Source organism: Diachasmimorpha longicaudata, chromosome 19, assembly GCF_034640455.1.
Source record: "Diachasmimorpha longicaudata isolate KC_UGA_2023 chromosome 19, iyDiaLong2, whole genome shotgun sequence".
In the NCBI taxonomy this organism is placed as follows: domain Eukaryota; kingdom Metazoa; phylum Arthropoda; class Insecta; order Hymenoptera; family Braconidae; genus Diachasmimorpha; species Diachasmimorpha longicaudata.
This window is the reverse complement of record NC_087243.1, coordinates 254737-279990: the sequence shown is the minus strand read 5'-3', so window position 1 is coordinate 279990 and position 25254 is coordinate 254737. Positions and strand designations below refer to the sequence as shown.

The 25254-nt window shown below is 42.4% G+C and overlaps 2 protein-coding genes across 3 annotated transcripts in view; one reads left to right on the top strand and one right to left on the bottom strand.

Annotated features, from left to right (window-relative positions):
* LOC135171415 (uncharacterized) lies at window positions 1-23533 on the bottom strand. Its single transcript, XM_064137946.1, has 3 exons — window positions 19955-23533; window positions 481-648; window positions 1-302 (listed from the first exon to the last, which is right to left on the bottom strand). The coding sequence occupies exons 2-3, from the start codon at window positions 646-648 to the stop codon at window positions 84-86; spliced, it is 387 nt and encodes a 128-aa protein (XP_063994016.1). The 5' UTR covers window positions 19955-23533; the 3' UTR covers window positions 1-83.
* LOC135171413 (chymotrypsin-C-like) overlaps window positions 18555-25254 on the top strand; it is a 33787-nt gene continuing 27087 nt past the window's right edge. For both annotated transcript variants that reach the window (XM_064137944.1, XM_064137945.1), the window contains exon 1: window positions 18555-18707. In XM_064137944.1, coding sequence (XP_063994014.1) covers window positions 18632-18707 — 76 coding nt within the window. In that variant the 5' untranslated portion in view covers window positions 18555-18631. The remainder of the gene's footprint in view (window positions 18708-25254) is intronic.

Here is a 25254-nt window from a genome sequence, read left to right as displayed (position 1 = left end):
AAAATTTTATTTTAAAAAACTTAAAATAAAAAATACAAAATTTATTTAAAAATTCAATTTGATTAAGGGGGTGGAGGGGGGTCTCAGTCCCACTGCTCCAGGGACCAGTCCTCCTTCGTCAGGTCGGACTGGGTGGGCTCCTCCCCGAAGAGGATCCTCAGGGCCCAGGCATCCTCGACGTCGTATAGGGCGAGCACCTGCTCGCCCTCGGCCGCAAACTGCCGCGCCTCGCGCCTCACAGCGCGGACCCACCGCAATCTCGGGGTGTCCGGCCTAACACCTCCCTCCCAACGGGCTCCGGCCTGAAACAAAAGGAAAATAAAAATACATTAATATGAAATAATTATAGGAAAATCAGGAGGGGAAGGGATGTATTTTAGGAGAGGACTGATGGGAATGGCAGGAAGGGGTTAAAGGGAATAAAGGGGGTTGAAGAGAGAGAGGGAGAGAGAGAGAGCGAGACAGAGAGACAAAACTCACCATGAAGGCCTCGTCCTCGGAATCCGCCAACCATTTGGCGGCCCTGTCATGGAGATCCTGGATGGCGAAAATGTTCTCGCCATCCAGGATTTCACCCTCCGCATCCTCCCACCGCAGCCACTCGTTGGCCTCCCGTAGGTAGGCCCTCTTCCTCCTGGTGGCCTGCATCTGAAAAATAAAAAACACAATGAATTGAAAATTAAAAAAAAGACAAATAAAATGAATTTAAAAACTAAAACAAAGGAAAATCAAAATAACTAAAACAAAAACACGAAAACGAAAAAAAAAATCAAAAAACTAAAATAAACAAAATGAATTTAAAAACTAAAAAACCTAATACGAACGAAAAATCAAAAACTAAAACAACAAAAATTGAAATGAAAAAAATACGCGAATTTGAAATTTTAAAACGCGAAACGTATACCCCCACGACGGGTCGACATTTAAACAATATAAAAATACGCGATATAAAAACATCAAGAACCCGTGGAAGTTAAATTTTAAAAAACCCCAAAATGAACCCGCGGACGCGAAAACACGGAAAATTGAAAACCGCGAAACACATATCAAAAACCGCGAGAAAAACGTCACACAACGAAAAACATGCAAAAAAATAAATATTTAAAAACTTACCTCGCGGGCGTATTCTTCCTGGCACGCTCCTTGAGTGGTGACTTTCACCATTTTACACAAGTTTTTAAAATAAACACAAAACACAAAAAAACTGAAGCTGGACACTACTCGTCGGGGATGGTGATGGTGAAAGAGGACGAATAGTAGGACCTCACGGTTTATATAACTTTCGCCCCACTATTCGCCCTCAACCCTCTAAACCGTAAGTTAGAGGGAGATGACAAAGGATAAATGGAGGAAAGACGAGGAAAAAGTCAAAATTGTTCTCTAAACCTTCTAAACAACTAGAAGGAAAGAGACAATAAACGAAAGGATTCAGGGGTCCGACGAAGAAGAAGAAGAAGCGAGGGAAATTTCCCCTAGCTTCTACGAGAAAAAAAAAGGGCTGGGGACAGGAGAGGGAATATTTGGTCTTGCCTAGCAATAAAAAAAGTCAAGACATCGCTCTTGCAATAAAATTTATGACTTTTATTTCAGCTATCCAAAAAAATACAAAAATGTTTAATGAATTTTTAGCCCGAACGGTTACTGGGTGATAACGGGGTGAAATCCAGACTCTGGATGGCCAATCCTTCATCATCATCATCACTGCTTTGATCCAATTGCATCGCAATTTGATCAAACTCTTTTTGACGCTGCGTTGGAGTGCATCGCACTTCGTGATCATCCTCGCGATTCCTTTGTTCTAGATTCGCGCCCAACGCGACTAGAACGGCCTCGATTTCCTCGATAGTTTTTTGCGGTTCTGAAACAAAAAAATAATACAAGATTAGCTTTAATCAATCTAATCTAAAAATTCCTATGAATGATTGATTCAATATTTACTTGTAGGGGTTGAGGCCGCGAAATTCAATGATCCATGCTGAAAATCTTCACCCTCGCGTTCCAGGATTAACTTGATGACTGATGGAGTGATGGGAATGATCTCGATCGATGAATCCAATTCCATCATGGTCTCAGGGATGATATCCTTCGATGTGTGGTCCATGGATCGATTTTTTTCTGATTCGCGAGGTCTAAATTGTCTTTGTTTTTCCTTAGCTAGTTCGCGACGTTTTTCGCGGGCGATAAAGTCGGCCTTCTTTTTTTCCGCGAGTTTTAAACGTTTTTCGTGAGCCTGTATTTTTTTCAGATCCTTTTTCTTATCAATATAGTTCACTTGATTCAACACGTCAAGATCTTTTTCTAGCATATTAATCCACAACTTTTTTTCCTCTGTACTCACTTGCACGATTTCACTTGTTTTTTTATTATTGTGTTATGCCCCAAAATGCCATAACATTTCAGTTTCGTAATCCGGAGAATACGAGGACACGAAAGTGGCACGTATTATTCGGAATGCAAAACATATGAAGAAAGGAAAATAAAAGGTAATGAATATATGTGGATAAATCCACGTATATTCAACTTATGTAGATAACTGGGGCGCAGCGTCAGCGCTTTACGCCTCGAACGGGCCTCTAGCGCGTCCCCGTGCGATGTAATACGAATCCACGAGACAATAAATACTCGAGGACTCGTATTCTCTGGGCCAGTTATCCGACTACCATTCATAAGGAGTTACTTCTTTTGTACTTATACTCGCCTGATACTCTGTGTCTCAGAGCGAGTCTTTAATTGTTAATAAATTTGGGAAACAACCAATAAAGATAGTTAATCAATTGAAGATATCTGCTCCTATCCTCTATCCGCGAGTGTGAACCCCGAAACCCGAACCCAACCGCTCGGGTCCATTACATTTTTGGTGGCAGCGTATCTTTTGGGGGAGACGGAGGCTTGATCAACCACTGTCTCATCACACAGTGATAGAAGAGGAACCGAATATTGGAGTTTGGACTACCTAGGGGTAGACTGGCCAGCAGCTGCAGCAGACCTTCACATCGAAGGAGGGAGAAGATTGCCGTTAAGGTAAATCAGACGAAGATTTTTTGGGAACCTGTTATCAGGAATCATAGTGGTTACCATTGGGGTGAACCAGGAAAACCTACCTTAGTACTTTATCGTACCAGAGACTAGTGGAATCAGGAAACTACCCTGTCAAGAAGGGCTAGTATCGTGATAAGTAGCTACGCAAGTGGAATTATTTCATTTTTGGCCAAGAAATAAATAATTAATTATGTCAACTACTGGAGCAAATGGTAGTCGACGATCGGAATCGGATTTCGAGTCTTACTCCATTTCAGGGCAAGGGGTAAGAAGACATCTGTTTAATTCTGATGGGAATATTAACGGGAATGTTAATGTGCAACGGAGATATAGCCGATCTTTGCATCAGAGCTTGTTGGCTAGTGGTAATGCACAACAGGTCAGGGTTGACGTCCATCGGGAAGAGGACGATCTACCCGAGGAATTACCCGGGGAGCAGCTGGCTAATAGCACACGAGGGGTTGGAGGAGGAAACCAGCGATCCTCTCTCCAAAATCCTCCGAATGTACCTGGAAATCCGTTTGAGGATTTGGATGAGATCCAGGAAGACGGGGCAAGGGATGTGACGCCCAGACACGAGTACTCCACACCCAGTAACGTGTTTTACCGTACAGGAACATTAGCGGCGGGGTGTTTCGTTCCTAGGGGCGAACGCCATGGGGCGGACCAACCTCCCGAGGGGGTACGACCACTTCGGCGAACTGACGAGCTACGGGACTCAGTAGCAGAGTTGCGCGAAAGAATGGCCGAAATGGAGATAGAGAGGGAAGCACAACAAGGGGAAATGCAATGCCTTCTGGATTCTGAGCGGCAGCGTCGAGAGGAAGCTGAAAAGGAGAAAAATGAAGTTAGAGATCTTTTGGCGGAGGCCTGGGCAGACCAAAACATGCAGAATAACCGAGCACCAGGGAGTGCATACCTTGATCTGAAGGGGGCACTTCAAATGGTACGTTGTTTTGCTGGGCAAGATTCGGATAAACTAGATGGGTTTCTGAAATCAGTGACTTCCGCTAGGGAATTGATATATCCGGAATATCAGGATTCGCTCCTAAAAGGTATTCTGGGAAGTAAACTTGAAGGTACTGCTTTGAAGCAATTGAAGTATCGAACGATCACCTCATTTCAACAACTGGAGGAAGAATTGCAATCACTTTTCGGAAAAGCGAAAAGTCTCGTCGGACTTCAAGCAGAGTTTAGCAGAATACAGCAAAAGGAGAATGAAAGTGTTTCTAAATATGTCGCACGCACGGAGGAAGCCACCCTTGATTTATTGAATGGCTTACTGAGTCTACACGTTGGTTTCACGGAGGTAGAAAAGGTAGCCGCTAAAACCATTCTAATGTCTCTGGCTAAACTTATGTTCGAACAGGCATTGCGAGGGCAGTTGCAGATTTTGGTGCGAGCCCATAATTTCAAGACACTCCACGAGTCCTGTGCAGGAGCCGTAGAATTGGAGAAAACCATCTCTGGCCCTCAGAAAGGGAGGCATTTTGAGATGCCTCAAAGGAACTCCAGTGGCGGGAATAGAGTTTCTATGGCCCGGCAATCCACTGGGAATTGCTTCAACTGCGGACAATCAGGTCATATTGCAAAAGATTGTCGCAATCCGCAGGCAGGTCAACGCAAATCGTTGCCGGTTGCGTCAGAGCGACGCAGCGTCAACGCATTCGGCGCTGTGTGTAAACATTGCCGGTATGCAGGTCATGAGGCCGCTGATTGCCGTAAGTTAAAGAAGAAATTGGGAATTTCTGACTCGCAGAGAATTCCTGCGGAGCTCGTGAAGTCTCATTTTGCAGGTAAGCAAAATAATAATTCGGGTACCGACAGCAGTAACCTAGATCCAAAAAGGAGGGTTGATAAGTCTGATGAGGGGAAAATTATGCCTGTCGGAGCCTATCAAGTTATGATGGTAAAACCTACACGGCAAGGGGGGAGTTTCCAGGGAAACAAAACAACGATGATAAAGCCAGCACTGCAGGGGGAAATAAAATCACAGATTTTACTCACTGCGCTGGAGCTGGAGCTGCCAACCATGTTCTTGGCAGATTCCGGAGCGAAGATTTCCTTAGTGAGGGTGGACAAGCTGACGGAAGGGGTTGAAATTTCCCCGAGAAGCCGAATCTTGAGGGGGATTTCAAATCGTGACGTCGCCACCCTGGGTGAGGTTATTCTTCGGTTGGAAATTGGTAATAGATGTCTGGGACATACGTTTCAGGTCGTTCCTGCGAATTTTCCTTGCCTTGGGGGGATTTTAGGCGAAGATTTTCTGTCTTCACCTACGTTGAAGGTGGAAACAGTCCATGGGAAGGCGTTGGTGATCAATGGACATCCGTTCGAGCTGTTCCAGGATCAAACACCCACGAAAATCGGGGCTAGAAGTGAGGTATTGCTAACGGTACCCACACGAAGCAGCGGAACTGGTATCGTCCGGAAAAACCAACTGGCGAAGGGCGTCTTCATGGGGGAGTGTCTCACGAAGGCAGTAAAGGTTCAAGTGCTCGTTTGTGTGGTAAATACGAACGACAACGATGTGTTCATCAATCCACCGACGGTTAAACTGGAATCGCTGCCGTCGGGGGAAATAATTATGATGCTGAGGGATGCCGAGAGGGCCGAGGTGAAAGACCGCATCAAATTATTGCGAGAGAATCTGAGGATTGAGCACCTAAATCAGGAGGAGAAATATTCCCTTCTGGAAATCTTGGAGGAATACAACTCCATCGTACAGCTACCAGGAGATCCTCCTGGAGCGACAGATCATCTGAAGCATGAGATCCCATTGAAACCGGGGACAGCGCCTATTAATGTCAGGCCTCATCGGTTACCAGAATCACAGATGGAGGAGGTGGATCACCAGGTCAAGGAGATGTTGCAGAATGGAATCGTGCGTCCAAGCAAAAGCCAGTGGAATGCGCCTTTGCTTGTGGTTCCTAAAAAAATGGATGCGTCAGGGAAGGTCAAATTCCGCGTTGTGGTAGATTTCCGACGCTTGAATGAAGTCACGGTTGGTAATTCATTTCCATTGCCCAATATATCCGACATACTGGATCGATTGGGAAATGCCAAATATTTCTCAACTCTGGATTTGGCCTCGGGATTTCATCAGATTCCTGTAAGGGAAGAGGACAGGTGTAAAACTGCCTTTTCCACACCATATGGGCACTACGAGTTCTGTAGATTGCCTTTCGGGGTTAAGGGCGGGCCTGCAACTTTCCAAAGGCTCATGAATTCTGTCCTGGCTGGAGTACAGGGAATTCGGTGTTTCGTCTATCTGGATGACATCGTGATTTTTGGACCGGATCTACAGGAGCATAATAAAAGGCTGAGGGAGGTACTGCAGTGCTTGAAGGAAGCGAACCTGAGACTTCAACCTGATAAGTGCAATTTCTTGAGGACGGAGGTTGTGTATCTAGGACACATCATTACCAAGAATGGAATCAAAGCGGATCCTAGTAAAATAGAGGCAGTAGTGAAATTTCCGGTACCACAGCACGAGAAGGAAATTATGTCCTTCCTAGGATTAGCGGGGTATTATCGGAAGTTCATCAGAGACTTCTCAAAAATTGCTAAACCCTTGTCTGAATTGTTGAAAAAGGACATAACTTGGACTTGGGGGGAGAGAGAGCAGAGCGCCTTTGACACCCTAAAAAGGGCTCTGACAACAGCTCCGGTGTTGCAGTATCCCGATTTCGGGAATCCGTTTCTGCTCATCACCGATGCGTCAAACAAGGCCATAGGTGCTGTGTTATCGCCAGGAGAAATTGGCAAGGATTTACCAATCGCCTATGCCAGCAGGACCTTAAATAAGGCAGAGCAGAACTACAGTACCATAGAGAAGGAACTCTTGGCTATTGTATGGGGAGCTCGTCACTTCCGTCCTTATCTATATGGGCGTAAGTTCACCATAGTGACCGACCATAGGCTCTTGAAGTGGATATTTAACGTAAAGGACCCGGGGTCAAGACTCGTACATTGGCGGATTAAATTAGAGGAGTATGAATACGAGGTGGTACACAAGCCTGGTAAATTAAATACCAACGCTGACGCGTTAAGTCGGATAAACGTGGTAACCCGAGCGCATATAAGAGCGAACACAGGTGCGATGGACTCGAACGCTGACGGCGGGGTCATTACACCTGCTGACGATGACATTCCGGAAATACTACGAGAGTATCATAATACGCCGATTGCTGGTCATCCGGGTGTAAAACGTATGTGCGCCAAATTCAAGCAAAAATATTACTGGAGGGGGATTAAGTCGGATGTTCAAAACCATGTGGGGAATTGTGAGGAATGCCAACTCAGCAAGTTGGGAAAAGCCACAGAGGTCCCCATGATTATCGGGGAGAGCCCTGAAACAGCATTCGAACAATGTGCAATGGACATAGTTGGTCCATTACCTATTACGGATGCTGGGAATAAGTATATCTTGACGTTTCAGGATGGACTAACTAAATTCAGCAAGGCCATACCCATCCCGGACCAAGAGGCCAATACGATCGGGCGTGCGTTCGCCGAAAAAATCATCTGTGAATATGGTACACCACAGAGATTGCTCACGGATCAAGGACCAAATTTTGTAGGGGAGATATTTAGGAATGTTTGTAAGCTTCTAAGAATTAAGAAGATCCAAACCACGGCGTATCATCCGCAGACTAATGGTATTGTCGAGAGGTCACACCGCACTCTGGCAGAATACCTGGGGAGCTTCATCCTAGAGGATCAAACGGATTGGGATACGTGGCTGCCATACGCAATGTTTGCGTATAACACCACTCCCCACACGGCTATGAAAATGACGCCATTTGAGCTGATTTTTGGGAGACGCGCCGAGTTACCGACGGCCGTCAAACAGCCACCCCGTTTGACGTATTGCTATGATGATTTTGCCCAGGAGCTTCGTGAACGATTGCGCGCGGCGCATCAGGAGGCAAGGGAGGCCCTCGATGAAGGGAAAATCAGGAGCAAAGTCCAATACGACAAGGACGCTGTACCTATAGATTTGAAAATCGGAGATAAGGTACTACTGGAAAATGATGTCCTACGACGTGGAAGGTCAAAGAAGTTAACTCAGCCCTGGATAGGCCCATACGAGATTATCGAGAGGAATGGTGAGGTAAACTACACCATCAGGTCGGGAACCAAACAAAAAACGCAGAGGGTCCACGTAAATCGGTTTCGACCCTTTATAGAAGCATGACTGTATGGACCCCTGCCTCGGATTAATCTACCCTGTGAATTTCTGGAATTTTCTTGCCCGGGTGATAAGGAGATTTTCAGGAAAGGACTAGAACTGCAGATACATATAGTTTGTTTAATTAAACCATTTATTGTTAAAAGCGGTTCCAGATACGTTGGAGGGACGCTCTATCACAGTATCATTAATATAATAGTAGCCTGGATAATCCCACAGATAGGAGGCACAGATGTCACACGTCCTTTCGCTATCGTCCAGGAACTGGGCACGTGGCACGGTTGTGGAGCTGGAGTTTCGCCGAAGAGTCTTCGGAGGTTGAAAACGTCCTCTACGCCAGCCTCGATGTCGGAACGTACGGAGAGATCCCAAAGGGCATTGACATCTTTCTTACTACGAACCCTCCAGTCCCTCATCTTCACCTTGAATTCCAAATTCAAGTACCCGGGATGGTAGGGGTATCGATGGCGCTAAAACATTCCAAAAATAGCAAGGAATTAGGGAAAGTAGAGACTTCGAATGGCAGTAAGAAACAGGGTGGTAAGAAAGTAAAGGAGGTATTCGTACTCACCAGATATTCGAATACGAAGTCGTCCATGGAGTGCCGCAGGTATGGATGGTTCCTCGAGGAACGATTCGCGCACCGACCCCGAGTACAGGATTGTGAAGATCTTATCCGGTCCACATGGATGGAGAGATGCTGGAAGCAGTCGGAGACAGTGTGTCCAAATCGACCGCACTTAAAACACTTTCCGGCGTTCATGTTGTTGGTTCTTGGAATGTTAACTTCTTCACTGTTAACTTTTTCACTCGTACTTGGAGGCATCAAATGCGCTTCTGGTCGTACATGGCGCAACACATCAGTACGTGCCAATGACCGAGGGGCAATTGAATTGCTGCAAGAGAGTTCGGGGACAATACTTATGCACCGACTCTTTGCCGATTCAAAAAATGAGAGTCACTAGCCCTTGTGAGGTGCGAATGTACCTGAGCCCAGATAAGATACCGGAAACGTGTAGCACGAGACATCTGCGGCTACAAGGTCTCACGCTCATCAAAATGCGGAAGACTAATGCATGGTTCTACGTGGCACCGGAACCTGAAGCAATTGCCATAGCTTGCGGAGGGCGGAAACTTCGAGACACCCTTCAAGGTTCTGGAATAATGCGGATAGAAGATTTCTGTCAGGTTATCGCTCCTGATTTCACTATCCGGGGCCGAAAGTCAAAGGAAACAACCTGGGAGAATCATATTCAGCCTAGACTGAACTTGACACTAAGTAATGACACCATTACGCAACTACAGCAGCAGGACCATAACGTGAGCGACATTCGACTCACAAACGTCATAGGGAACCTGAAGGAATTGGAGGACCTTCATGTGCAGCTAGAGACCGAAAAGGAAGATCTAGGGAAGCTTCAAAAGAAATTCGACTATCAGGAATTTCTACTCCACCCATCGTCAATATTTTCAGTGGTCATGGTGGTTCTTGCCCTTCTACTAGGAGTATCTCTGTACTGCTGGTGCCGGAAACCCTAGCCTGCGTGTGTTAGAGAAGCGAAGGAAGTTGAAAGATTTACTTGTAAATACGTATTGACATTAATTCTCAGGTTTAGCCATGTTTCCTTCTTTTTAAATGCGGTTTCACCTTCTTGAAGGGGCGGTGAAGTTTTGGACGAATTTTGATCGTCCCAGACTTTTGATTGGCTATAACTTCATTAATATTGATTTTATCGAGGAAAAATAAATATAGAATAGGTTTCTGGGCTCTTTTCCGCGAAATTGTTCATAGATAAGGCTGTACAGTCTTGTTCAACTGTCTAACCTTTCACTATTTCATGCCCCCAGAAGTGATGATCGTGGATATTCTTAGGATTTCTACTTTTCCAGAGAACATCTCTTTACCTCCACGGAGGAAAAAGGAATGTTTTTATAATTATTGATGAGATAGGGTTAGAGAAGAAAATTATCATCAGTAATAATTTTCTTCCCCGGCGGGGAGGGATGTTATGCCCCAAAATGCCATAACATTTCAGTTTCGTAATCCGGAGAATACGAGGACACGAAAGTGGCACGTATTATTCGGAATGCAAAACATATGAAGAAAGGAAAATAAAAGGTAATGAATATATGTGGATAAATCCACGTACATTCAACTTATGTAGATAAATGGGGCGCAGCGTCAGCGCTTTACGCCTCGAACGGGCCTCTAGCGCGTCCCCGTGCGATGTAATACGAATCCACGAGACAATAAATACTCGAGGACTCCTATTCTCTGGGCCAGTTATCCGAATACCATTCATAAGGAGTTACTTCTTTTGTACTTATACTCGCCTGATACTCTGTGTCTCAGAGCGAGTCTTTAATTGTTAATAAATTTGGGAAATAACCAATAAAGATAGTTAATCAATTGAAGATATCTGCTCCTATCCTCTAACCGCGAGTGTGAACCCCGAAACCCGAACCCAACCGCTCGGGTCCATTACAATTGACTTTCAGGATTTTAGAATCACTTTAAGTGCTACCGGGTGATTTATGGCCCAATCGTCTGGTTGAGTTTTTCGTCTTCTTTTCAACCATTTGAAGGTCAGAGTCAATATTTATGACAGGACCTGTCTGGGAAATCTAATGTCGTTGGAGTTTCACTTTTTTCACTATTTTTTCAATTGATTTCTTCTCATCACTGTTATATTTCACTACACGATCACCAATTATCTTAATTCCATTTTTATTCGCGTTGATTCCACAATATTTAGATTTTTTAGGCGTAAAAGTTCCAGGCTGATAACCTGATTGACAACTGGATTTTGGAGATGAGTTCATTTGACTTGATGTCATATTGACGTAAAAAACGCAAATGCAGTAAATGATCTCACTGGGTTCCTTGATGCATCCCTAGTTTAGAGGAGGGGCTAAGTTTTCCACACTTTTTTTGAAAATTTGGCCTTGGTGGGGGGGGGGGGGTGCTTTGAATTGCTGATGAGGAAGGATGCTCGAGTTTTCCTTTTTTTCGCCCCCCACTTGTTTTGCATTTGGTGGCTATTGAAAGGAAAGGTCAATGATTGGTCCATTTCCTTTCTTGTAGACCAATGTCTCCTCCCCCGCAGGGAGATAATATTCTTCCTCACACACCCTAAAAAAGTGGTACCAATAGAGTTTTTCCCCCACGCCTGCTTTGCATAATCTTGTGTGTTCTATGCAGTCGAAAAAACCATTTGACTTCGACATTTTATATAATAAAACATCACTATTATGCACAATTGCTTTAGTAACCACAGCCAAAGTTTTTGCATTTTTCGCATATTTCCTTTCATTTAATAAATTCGCGATTGCAATGCTTCTCAGTGATGGAGGATTATATCTTATTTGAAAATTTGATTCGATTTTTCTACTAGATTCTGCAGGTTCTTCATTGTAACATACTTTAAATGTCGTACACATGTCTATGCTCTCATCTTGAGAGTGTAATTTCTCCCTGCGATATCTGATATGGATTGTATTCCATGTCTCACCAAGGAATTTGTATTTACATACGCAAGGAGGATCCACAAGGAAATCTTCCACTTCGCATTCCAATCCTGACCCTATCGCGATTTTCCGCGCTTTTGCTGGAATACACATGTCATCACTATCTTCACTCTCTAGGTAATCATCATCTGTATAATTATCAACACATACGCGTACTCTTTTCTGGCGAAATTGAGGCTTTGGTCGTCCCTCATTCGATTTGCGATCCGCGAGATATTTTTTAAGGGACTCTAAAGCGTAAGTTTCAAAGTTTTTAGACATTTTTACTATTGCAATGCCTTCTAACGAATGACAACAAACGCATCACTCGATTTAACAAAAAAAAATCGGTATAGGAAGGTTCCATGGTAAGAGTGGGGGTACCGCGCAACATACCAAAACCGCGAAAGTGGGGCGCATGTGTGGCGCCGCCGCCGCAGAACTCCCTGCGGTGGGGGATAATGTTTGACGGTTATAGGTCTGTCATGTGCTTAGTGGGGATTCTGTCCCCTCCACTCTCATACGTAGCGCTATAAAACGCGGGTGCTCGCGGTGGATTTTATTCAGTCGTCCCGATTTCATCCATTCATTTTTTCAACATGGAAAGTACCAAACAAAAGGGATTCAGTGATGCTGAACAGCATGTGGTATTGTCTCAAGTTATATCTTTGAATAGATCAGAGACACAACAAATTCGTGTCGGCTTAAAAGTTACGTGTTTCGGTCAATTCGTCCCGGTCGTGCAATTTATGGGCGTACGCCTGAAACGCGCCATATTGTCAATTACACGAGAAGAATGGACCCTTTTTTTCAACGATTTGGATGCCGTAACCGACTACTTTGACCCTGAGAAGTTTCACCCAAATATCAACCACAATGTACCTGCAAAGGAATTTGGGGCCATAAACGTGAAATTCCACCGTAGTTTTGGAAATCCCTGCGTGACCTTTGTTCGCAATGATGATGTCAATCAGACTCCCATAATGATGATGGGACAGAGCATCATTACATTGAAAAACAAGGCTGCATGGATTAATCAGTGGCTGGATTTCTTGGAGACATTGCCTCTCAAGGAATATAAGGAATCGATAGTACGATCAATTGCAGGCGTTGCTATGAATTATATGGAATATAATCGAATGCCTGCCACGGAGGATCTTTATCATCGCATACGCAAAAATTTCGAGGAAATGTATCTCATGGCTCGCGATGATCTCCGACGTACAATACCCCACGAAAATCTCGGATATTTGTACCAATTATTTGGATTATTTTTCCCATCCAAATCTTGGCCAATAGGATTGCACCATTCGACGTTATTTTGTATAGCCAACACGGTATTTCAGCGGAAATTCTTGGAAATTTCACTGGAAATTTTGCATGTTGCCTATATAAAAAAAAACAAATGATGAAGTAACCCTCAATTGTATCTGACAGATTAAATGGCAATTCGTTGAAAATTATGTCTCATGGTGCAATTCTATCGGCCAAGATTTGGATGAAAAAAATAATCCCCCGAATACCACTCGAACTTCGAAATTATCTGATATTTCCCTCAAGGTTCCCTACAAACAAATAAGCTTGTCAAGTTTTCCAGAAAAATTTTTAGACTGGAAAACTTGACACGTTCATTTGTTTGCAACGAACCTATCGGGAAATATCCGATAATTTCGGAGCTCTTGTGGTATTATATGCGAGAATTATTCCATAATTGTTTTAATTATTTAGATAAATTCGCGGGAGGGGCTTACAGAATGCTCTCATATTGAAAAAACCATACACATATGATTTTATATAAATGATTTGTAAAATGTATCCTACAATTTTTATGAAATATAAAAAGAAAGATAAAATGTAAACCCTATGTTTAATTATTTATTACAAAAACCCTCAACATCTTTTCAGGTATAAAAAAAGACGGAAGGCAAAACACATTTTTGATCTTTAAATAAAATAAAAAAACTTTTGAAAGGAAAAACATGCAATAAAAGAAAGAGAGATGAACTTAGTCGAAAAAAAAGGGGACATCGTTGAGAATTTTCCCAACGGTCTTCCATAGAAAGGGAAAATTTATTGCCCTAAAAACCTGTAAAAAAAAAAGCATCCATTTACTGCGCCATTCCTGCCAGAGCATTGCGCAATCCTCCATTTAAAAAAAAATAATGGGCCAGTTTCCCTTAACACGTGAAGGACATTCCATTGCATAACAATGGGATGGTTTTAAGTGTTTTGGGACCTGCTCGCATTCCTTCGCCACCCGCCCACCACCCACTTTCTGTCGAACAATGACATTTTTTGGGGACCCTCACCCCAGGGGGCCCTAGAGCGGCGACGTCCTCCTCAAAGGACAATGGGGAAAACGTGTTCGGACACGTCTGGAAAAAGCGGGGAAGGGGGACGATTCCTGGAATAAATTCGCCAATCGTGCCCACTTACTACTATTCTGTTTTAAGTTTGCAGTTTCTTGGAGACGATCGTAGCAATGACTGTGTTTCCAATATGAAAATTTGTTTGGAAACAACCTTTACAAATTGAAACTATCCAACTTGTCCCTTCTCGAACACTCAATATTTCAAAGTGATATTCTGATTGCGTCTCTTTAATGAACTGCTCTTAGACTAACTTGCATGTTTCATCGGGTCATCCTTGAGCACACTTGTACATTCGTTGGGCGAAGTCGTTGAGCACTTCATTGTGTAATTCTCGAGTGGTCTACGCTTATATACTCTTATATGACATTACCATCGGCAGTTTCATAGGATTCGCCTGCAGTTTTAACAATGGCTTTGATGAAATCTGCTTTCCCACTAACTCAACCTCCCAGGATATATCAACTTATTTTCGTTTGTACTGTAATAATTTCACTTATCTTCCTCATATTGTTCGATACTGGCACCACATATTAATTTCCAGCTAAATCCCTTCGTGACGTAAATCATAAGAAAATTCTATAATTTATCTCGAAAAATTCTGGTCTGATCAATTTTATCTAAACACGGTGACAGTTGTGTAACGAGATTTTTCCTCGGGGTTGAGAAAAACCCGTTAACTGCCCTTTCCCCTGGATTCGCAAGCAACATTTGTTGGGCGCCAGCCGTCCTTTTTACCGGGGGACGACAAACCGGAGTCTCAATAAACCAATTCTTAACATAAACCAAAATTCACAAAACTAAAAACACATAGCTTTGCTTAGGAATCCATGAGAAGACCTTGAATACCCGCGCTGCTCAGGAGGTAGGTTGTGGAGAGAGGGCGTAGTCCGGATGGAGGTGGTTCGTCGGACTTTCATCCGCAAAAGAAAATAACAAAACCCCTAAAACTATGAATAAATAAATTTAATTATTACCTTTGATAGTATTTCAATTAGTTCTAATACATTATTTTAATAAATAACCACAACCAGAAACAAAAGAAACTATTATGTTGTAAAGAATCTTAAATAACCATAAGTGATACATCACAATCTCTTTTAGATACATATGAGTCCGCCGAGAGAGATAACGCAAAAGACGAGGCTCGAAATTTCTAATTTTTGGCTTAATTAACCCTTTGAATCGTTTTCTCTCTGAATCACTCAGAGCAAATCCCTACTTCGAATTAAATAATTATCGAATCCCTATAAACGAAACGGATCTCGCGGAAATCTCCTCCACCAATGGGGAGGCATCATAATTCCCTAAATCTCTCTAAATTATCTCAGAGGATTAAAAATTCTCGTGGTGGTGCCTTATGGGTACCACTCACGCATCGCGATCGCCCTTCCTGGCTAAACGCCCCGCACTCGATCAGCACCGATCACTCGCACCACGATAGGTACCCTTCGGTGGTCTAACCGACACTTCTCTATCAAAACCCTACCGCAAGTTTCGGAGTCCAAAATCGAACTGTTTCTTCCTCTCTATCAAAAACTCTACCGTGAGTTTCGGAGTCCAAAATCGAAGTGAAATTATTTCTAAAAACCTGTGTCGTCCGGCACCATTGTTTTTGGGCGATTCCCTCTCCGCCTCCCCTCGCCCAAGGGAGACGGCAAGATGTCTCTCTTCGCTACCCCTCGCCAGGGCAGTGGCATATTTCTATATACACAAGATCTTATCCTCTAAAAAAATAATATGAATTAATTTTAACGGCATCGAGATGAGGAGTTGATTAAAATAAAATCGCAAATACTGTCTTTACTTCTATCCTAGCTATTAATGATGCAATCTCACCTGTGGCTCGTTACCCACGTGTTCTATTGTCGACCGGCGACGACCGGCAAAAATCCAACGGATGACCTCCCTGACCTTATTTCTCGAACAAAACTCGTTGCTTTCGGCCTCCAGGGTGTCTCCTTAAATTGATGTCGCGTCGACGAGAAGTTTCACTATTTTATTGCACTCGAATTTTATTTATAATTGCACGTCAATATTTAGCGTCCGTCACACGTGTTTTCCGACAATGGAATAATCACAATAGGCGAGTTGTGGTCGTACTCGGTATTAATGGTGCTGGCGTGTCTGTGTCAACCAGAGGCACGCGCGCCAACCGCATTCAAAATTCAAATGAGGTTTCTCTACCCTCCTAGCATCTCTGGATCGGGAGATGATTTTTCATTGTTATTTTTCTTTTTATGCCTAAACGTCGTAGATCCTTCTGGTTGTTTTCTCGAGGATCAGAGGAAAGTGGGAACCCTAATCTTTATTCTAAATTCTAAATCCTTACGATTTATTTAAAATTCAGCCTTTTGGCTATCCTAGGGGTTACTAGGGCTGCTCTAGGCCCCTAGGTCTGCCACCCTAAACCCAAAACGTATCTCCCCCTCCCTCTTGATCCCTAAATCGAGCGGTATTTTTACGTACTCCTACACAGATCCAAAAAAATCTAAACGGGGGGAATGATCCTCAGGGAATTCCTCGGAGCTCGGTAAATTTGGCTCATAACCGGGAATTCCCTTCGGTCCCCGCATCCCTAACGTTTCCGATCCTACAAACTCCTAATACCCCTTTCTATATACTTCTTGGACTCCTATCCGCATGACCTGGGGAGTTGTCCCTCCCGCTCACCCTAATGCCCTATTTCTTAACCCTAATGCATCCCTAAGCCTCTCTCGCACTCTCTCTCTCTTGGTGCACTCACCCCTTTCTGGATATCCCCTTCGGATCCAGGACGTTTGAAGGAATTCTTGAGAATTCCTTACAGTTGTTACGTACCCCGTACGTCTTCATTCAAATGATGAGACAGGAGTTTTATAAACGACAGATGAATTCGTTATCATTGATGTCGTAAAACTTCTCACTGGCCTCTTGGAGTCCAGTCCGTATGGTTCCAGTAGGAAAACCCCTTTTCTAGTAATTAAGAACCACCCGAAAAACCTCAACGCGGTCAATTGGCGTCATCGCGGAGGGTGAGTGATCATTGGGACATTAGACAATTTATAGACACATATTGCTTAGATTGGCATCGGAAAAAGCGGGGGCTAACCCACCACCGTGACTGGCGGAAACGAAAGGGGTGGAAACTCGCCCATCGTCGTCAAATCGGACGCCAATATTTCCTAATCCGGAAATTATCCCTGACCAGCCTAAAAGGAAGAAAGGGGAAGATTCTAGACACTACATCATCAATTGGCGAGCTTTTCTCACTATAGAAAAGAGCTCGTGCCGCGGAAAAGACAGTTTGAGAATCATCACCGGAAGGAATAGTCCCAATCTACCTGCGGCTGGCGAAGATAATTGCCGTTAATAGAACCGCATTTATAAGTTAATTGCAGGTAGAAGGATTGCCGAACAGAGTATCTTCGGCAGCCCGTCGCAGGTAGAAAGAATAGAACCTAATAGAACCAGCCCCGCATCAGTCAGAGGACCCCTGGCATGCGCATCAATTTCCCATTTTCAACATTTTCCCCCGATCGCTGTAAGTTTTAATTACAATAATCCCTATTCTTCCATCTCTCTTATCCTCCTGTTTTCCCTCCGATGGTTTTCCCCTGAGTCTTTGCGAAATCGAGATATGTTTGAGCAATAATAAACTGTTTGGTCTATCCTACATTTTGGTCTCTGTTTTTACGTTCCTACGTCGTTCATTATCGGCGTATTTCAATACCTCATCCTGAACATCACGATCCCTAATAATAACAACCGAACAAATCATTTAAAACTGGTTTTCTATCCTTACGTGGTGGCACTCTGTCGCGGTTAGTGACGGGCAGGTAAGGGTTTGGAGATAGAGATCGGTTCCGCTCTCTTACTAGACACAGTGGTCCAAAACACTCTGCTCATGAAATCTTGGCTGTGGAGAATATATCGAAGTGCTCTTGGCATAAGATATTAAAGGAAAAAAATGATCAGAGTGAAAGACTTCGTTGTCATCTGACTGTCCCATACAAATTTTTAAAAATTAAAAAAAATATATATATATCTATATCCGTCGTTCGTTTCGGCCCCTTCTCCGTCAATAAAAGAATTGACAACGTAAATCTACTGCATTTCATATTCAATTCAATCCCATTGCCAATGATAAGTTTATCTCAAGCGTTGATCTCAAGCGTAATCATCGCACACAAAATTTGATCTGAAAGCGCTTTCGTGTCATGTCGTCCCACATTTCTCCCCCTGATAGTTTAATTTGTATCCAAATTTCGTTTCATGAAATGATGACTCATGACTATGAAAACTTAGTCGTTTACGCGCTCATAGAGAAATAAAACTCCAAATCTGTTACAAAAAATGTTAGTACCCATGGCCATCGGTCTAGTGATTTCCGCTTCTGTATATGACGCCGATGATTCACCCACCGATATAACTCGGCTCCTATTTTTTACAACATGAAACTGCGCAATATTGCGTACCCGTGTTGTGATTCATAAAACTGGATTTGAGTTAGTCACTCTTCAGTTTGCTGCCTATCACGACTATGAAAATGTGTGTCATACAATTCTATACGATTTCTGTTCTCTCCATGAGCTTTATATTTTACAATGCTGTTGAAGGTAAATCTACAAAATGATTAGTCTCATATTTGTTTTTTAAAAGTTCGAATGGGTTTCTCGCGGTCATTAATTAAAATAAGAAATATACAGTAGAATATAGCAGGTCAGGAAATGGGTTGAAGTTTATTAGCTTCTGCAATGAAAGTTGTTTGCATAAAACTGAGAAATGTTGAAAAAAATCATGAGATATATTTTGTAACGTGGTAGATTTTTACTTATATAAAAATGGACCAGTTAACCCGCTTTTGTCCATTGACAGTCCGAAAACGGAACGAATGCTCTGAAGGGCGCGAGGTTGGTCTTTGTCTCGACGGAGACAACCAACCGAAAAACGTAATCGAAGTGGATAACTGACGACAACGAACCAAAAATTCTAACTAAAACGTAAACGTAGGAAAGCTTAAACTAAAGGGTCAAGGAAAAGGTGGTAAATGCTCACGCTGCTCAAAATATAGGTTGTGGAGAGAGGGGTAGTTTGGGTGGTTGCTGGTCACTGGGCTATTAATTCAATAAATAAACTCAAATCAAACACATATTTGATCTTCCTTTACGGAACTAGATTAACTTGAACTCTTGATAATAACCCTTAATACAATAATTTCTCGAATATTCCAAATATTGTAATAAAGAACTACAATATAACCCCAATAATTTTCGTGAAAGCCAGATAGATCTCACACAATTATTCATCATTCCATTTATTTCAAGGAATGCGGCGTAGCGTACGCAGGGAGAGACCCAAACTGATTTTATCCGTCTAATCTAATCCATTAAATTCATCAAAACCACATAAAACAAAAGAAAATATGATGACCCTTGTGACCTTTGTCTTAAATATTTATTAATAATTAAGGGGCGGGTCAGAAATAATAGAAAAAGGGGGCAAATTCATTTATATTAAATTAGTTTATTAACAACGATAATTAATAGTATTTTACAATGATCGGTCAAAATTATGATTACGAGAAATAATGCCTGTTTTCCAGAATTCTCAGGGGTGAGGGACAGGCAGGTCACTTGTCGGACCACTTTTATATAATACAAAAAAGGGGGGTGGCTCTACATTTATTAGAAAAAAGGGGAAGAATTTAGGGAACCGATATTTGTGAATAGACTAATAGAAATACTAGTAATAATGATAATATAAATAAAAGAACTAAGTCTATAATCACCATTGGAGGGGTTCTGGGAAATATCGCTGGGAGAAATGATGCCGCTGGGTGAAGGGGGAAAGAAAGGGTACTCACTCGGCTGGCGATGATTTCCTGATTTTTCCGGGTTTTGTCTCCTCTCTGGGTTTTTTGGGGGTGTCCACCCTTTTTCTGGGGTCCAACAAGGTTGACTCTGGTCCGGATGAGCCTCTCTTCGAACTCTGGTGATCCTGGGCCACTTTATTGAACACTATCTTCCGATCGATTTTAATAGTAATTATTCAATGCCGCACTGATTCTCAATGCAGCTGAACGACGAGTGGCGATCGATAGGCCACTTGAGGATCTCCTCGATGTATTCGGGAGTCCTCGGCCTAGATTCATCCCTTTTCGGTGACGCAACATTCGCATCCCCCTGATCCACCGATCGATGCTTGTGGGTATCTTCGGGGGCCGAGGAGTAACAGGGAGACGCACTACGCAACGTGCGTGGGCGCCCATTGGCTGAATCCGATCGCCGAGTAGGGGACTGCGGCGGGGGGGATGACCTACGTCATCCACTCCTTCGTTGGTGGCTGAGCGCGGCGAGTAGCGGACTGCGGGAAGGAGGAGGATGACTACGTCATCTTATCCTCCAGTGGTGATTTCTCCGATGGTTGTCGCGCTATCCGAGCGCGGCGAGTAGGTAAAGGGGGGAAGGGGAAGGACTTATATATACGGGGTTTCTCCAACGGTGAGTGAGCGATAAATGAACGTGATGGAGATAGAGGGGGCGTGGGGGGGATGAAAATAACCTTAGAGGTTATGTGGCCTCGTCACACCCTACTGTCGGGCTAAATACGATTAATTTACCCGAAAATAACCTAACGATCTATGATTTCGACTCATTTCTGATCGGTACTCTAAATAAATCCGAACGACAAATTCCGAGGCGTTATAAACGCAATTAATGACAAATAATCCGAGCGCAACCTAATTTACAAAAACATACGGGCTCCGAGAGCATAATCGAATACATAGCAGCTAGAACGACGGACGCGGGAAATACAATATACGGACGCGCGACCTTGGCAAGAGAAAATATGCGGGAGATTCTCGGCGGAGGCGCGTAACGTAGACAGAACTTAAATTCACAAAACAACGAATCGGTTGACACTTTTCGGTAGCGAAGTGTAGTCGCAATGGCCTAAGGCACAAAAATGGAATAAATCCACAGGCGATAAACGCAGACACAATATTCCATAGGAATACCGGTAAAAGGTATTGAAAAGAGCAAAAACAATATGATTATATTAGAGGCATATATAAGTTTACACCAGTACTGTTAGGTCATTGTTTCCTGGAGAGACCGTCTGCATGGTCTTGCGCCGAAACCTCCAGTTTATATTTATAGAATGAAAGAAAGAAATCATTGTTCATTGGAAGAAAGAAACCATGATGACGATGCTTTGGTTTTTAAGATTTTCCAATTCGTTTGTTAGTTCGTCGACTGCTCTCGAAGTGTGAACATATATTCCTCTAGAAATAAAAACTGCTCTTACTTATATCGTGCATTTTTGTTAATTAACCTGGTTTCCAATTTATTAAAATCTAAAAAAGGCAAAGATTTGCAGATAGTTCCAATTAATTTGGAATACACGGATAATCCGCATCAAAACTCATTTTTGGATTATAAATTGTAACGTGGTAGATTTTTCTTGACTAAAAACTTACCAGTTAACCCGCCTTTTTCGCTTGATGCTCTGAAGGGCGCAAGTTGTTGTTTTGTCTCGACGGAAAACGACAAACCGAATACCTAACCGAAGCGGATACCTCACGACGACGGTCTAAAAACTCTAACTAAAACGTAAACGAACTAAACTTAAACTAAAGGGTCAAGGGAAAGGTGGTAATTGCTCACGCTGCACAGGATGTAGGTTGCGGAGAGAGGGGGGGTTCAGGGTATGCTGGTCACAGGGCATTTAATTGAATAAACTCCAATCAAACACATTTTCAATATTTTCGAATGTAACTATATTCTTTAGCTTCCGATAATAATAATCCAAAATATAAGACTTTATCGAATATTCCCGATTTTAATAAGAAACACAAAAATAATCCAACAATTTTGTTGAGAGAGAGATAGATCTTACAAATTATTCCTCATCCTAGTTATTTTAAAGTACGTTAGCGTATCGTACGCAGAGAGAGACCCAAACTGTTTTATCCGTCTAACTTAATCTACTAAATTCACCAAAAACCAAATAGAACAAAAGAAAATATAACGATCCTAATTTTGGGCTAAACACTATTAGTTGACCCGAAATAACCTAACATCTATAATTTCGAACTCATAACTAATACTCGATACAATAAATAAATTCGAATTACTAGTTTCAAGGCGTCATAACGCAATTAGTAACGAAAAATCCTAACGCCACATAATTTATAAAATGTACGGGCTCTGAGAGCATAACAACATCGAGTCGCTAGAACTACGGACGCGGGATATACACTATACGGAGGCGCGACCTTGGCAAGAAAAAATACGTGGGATGTCGACCATATGACAAATAGAATGAGTCTTCTACTCGTTACGTACACAAGGAAACACACCTAACCGCGTATCAAATGTATCATGAATACAGTTTAGTCGAAATATCAAAGCCAAGCTGAGCAGACGTGCTGTTTACGTATATAGCAGTCTTATTATTTCCCGGCATTCGATATAATTCAATCATATAGTTTAATTCAGCAACCTAACTAGTTCCACTAACTCTGTTCACGTAATAATTCTCAACACGGGAGATTCTCGCGGAGGCGCGTAACATAGACCAACTTAAATTCGTACACAAAACGACGAATCGGTAGACACTTTTTGTTAGCGAAGTGTAATCGCAATGGCCTAAGGCACAAAATAGAATTTATCGATAGGCGATGACGCCAACACAATATTCCAGAAGAATATCGGTAAAAGGCAATAATTTGCAGGTAATTCCAAATTAATTTGGAATATACGGATAATCCGTCATAAACGTATTTTTGGAATATAAATAGACCAAAAGGCACAAAGGTACAAATACTTGAGAATTCGAGAAGGCAGTAAACGCAAAACCAAATATATAGGCGACTAGCGCAAAATATTTCATCAATACGTGAATACTCAAACCAAATTCACAAAACATACGTAACATCCTCAAGGTCACGAGTATTACGTAACCCTGGCATGGCATGGGGGTTTAATAATTCCCAGGCAATAAGAAAAGCATAGAAACGCAAAAGGCGTAAATGCATGATCTTGGCGTTATTTAGGCTCTACCGCACACAACAAAATCTCAATAAATTAAACGAAACGCTAAATATTACCCTGAGATAAGAATCCAGGATGAATTATTCAAAATTACAATAATGATTATTAAACAATGGCGAAAACACAGTTGTGGCATACGCGCACTCGGAGACAGTATTAACTGTATTTCGACACGAGGGTAGATTCGGCCTTGATGGGTCCTCGATGGATTGTCCTGGTGATCGGATGTGCTCCTGATGATGGTTCGATTGCAACTCTTCGACTAATTATCACTAATTTTACACTCAACTTAATTTGCACAGAAGCAACACGTGGTTATCCTGTCGATGCCTGCGCAGAGACTTGCCAGGCGAGGGTTCGGCCCATGGCGACAGCCGGGAGCGTAGCGCTCCGTGCGCTATGATAACGCAGATTTGGCCTACGGCCGGTAATAACAGATTTCGGCGCGAACGTTTGAAGTTCCGCAAGACTCACTTTTCATCTCCGCGACCGTATTCTCGGGATCTCCGGGGTTAGGAGAAACGTAACTAAATAACCAGAAACAAAAATAATATTTTCGCGATTCATATAGTACTTCGATCGCCCTAATATTCACTACAACTTCAACGTAAACCGACCTTTGGCAATTCACGCGAGAGCAACGGTCGTAATTGTACGCGTGACCTTCCACCCTAAAACGTAAAAGACAAAAAAAACGATTTCGAATACAATAAATCACGTAGCTCGGTAATATTTTGGCCTAAAACGCAATAATTTTCCCCGAACACAATAACCTAATTAAGCCAAAATTGTAAAACCGCGAGGGGCGTCAAATATCCGCAAAACCTAATAAACATAAATTCCCATTCCATCGAATCTTCTAATTCTCGAAAAAACGCAAAACTTAATTCCAACGTAAACTAATCGAGATACACGGTAGCGTATCGGCCACGAACACGTTTCATACGCGAAACATTGCCGAACGCTACCAAGTATCTATACACCTCACAACTTCCCCATCCACTACCTCCAGTCCCTTTTTCTTACTTAATAAACTTAAGCGCTAATTTAGGGGAAAACTGCCTTTAGTTACGCGCCAAGTACGGTGGTCGCGGTGTTTTTTTTGTACATTTTTTTTTCGACCAAATATCAGGCGTTTTTGGCATATACGTTGGATTCAGAGTGGTGGCTTTGTAAATAAGGCAGTGTGTTTATACAAGCTTGGCTTTTTTTTTTATTTTTAGAATTTATTGAAACGAGTGAAATTAACAAAACTGTAAAAAACACAATGCATTGAAACGTGGATTTGGCCATTTTTTTCAAAAATTATTTTTGATTTTTATGAGATAATTCGATTAGTTTCGAAACTTAATAAACTCAAAGCGCGAAAACATCGATAACCTCTATTAAAATCGGATCCCCCAAAAATAATTAATCAGATCTTTTTCTCTAATTTTTCCTAACTCTGACTGGGTCGGTCTCTCTGCTTACTCCCCCAAATACAGGATTTCTCTGGATTTCAAAGGGATTCCTTCAGAATTCCTTACAAAATAAAAACAAAAGGCCAAAGGCTCAAAAATGGAATAAATCCATAGGCAATAAACGCAAAACCAAATAGGTAGGCGACTAGCGCAAAACATCTTTTTAATCTGTGAATTCTTAACCCAAATTCACAAAATATCCGTAATATCTCCAAGGTCACGAGTATTACGTAACCCGGGCAGGACATGGGAATGTTAATGATCCCCAGACCAAAAAAGGCGGAAAACAGCAGAAGGCAAAAATTGCCTAATTTTGGCATTATTTAGGCTCTACCGCACAGAGCATAATCTCAATAAATTATACAAAACAATAACTATTATCCTCAGATAACAGTTCAGGACTAGTTATTCTAATCTTTAATAACCATTATTAACAATGAGAAAACGCACGATTACGGGGTACACACACCCTCAAACAGTATCAACTGTAATCCGAGAACAGTCGGAATTCGTCCTCGGTGGGTCCTCAACGGAGTGTCCTGATGATCAGTTGTTCCCTCGGTGACTTCTCGATTTCGACTCCCTCGATAGACTACAACTATTCAATATTCCAACAATTAATCTAATTCACACTGAATCAACACGTG

Coding starts and splice junctions, on each gene's coding strand:
- LOC135171415 (XM_064137946.1), bottom strand. CDS start 648: ATGCAGGCCACCAGGAGGAAGAGGGCCTACCTACGGGAGGCCAACGAG. Junction 303..480: donor CCGAGGACGAGGCCTTCATG/GTGAGTTTTGTC, acceptor CTTTTGTTTCAG/GCCGGAGCCCGTTGGGAGGG.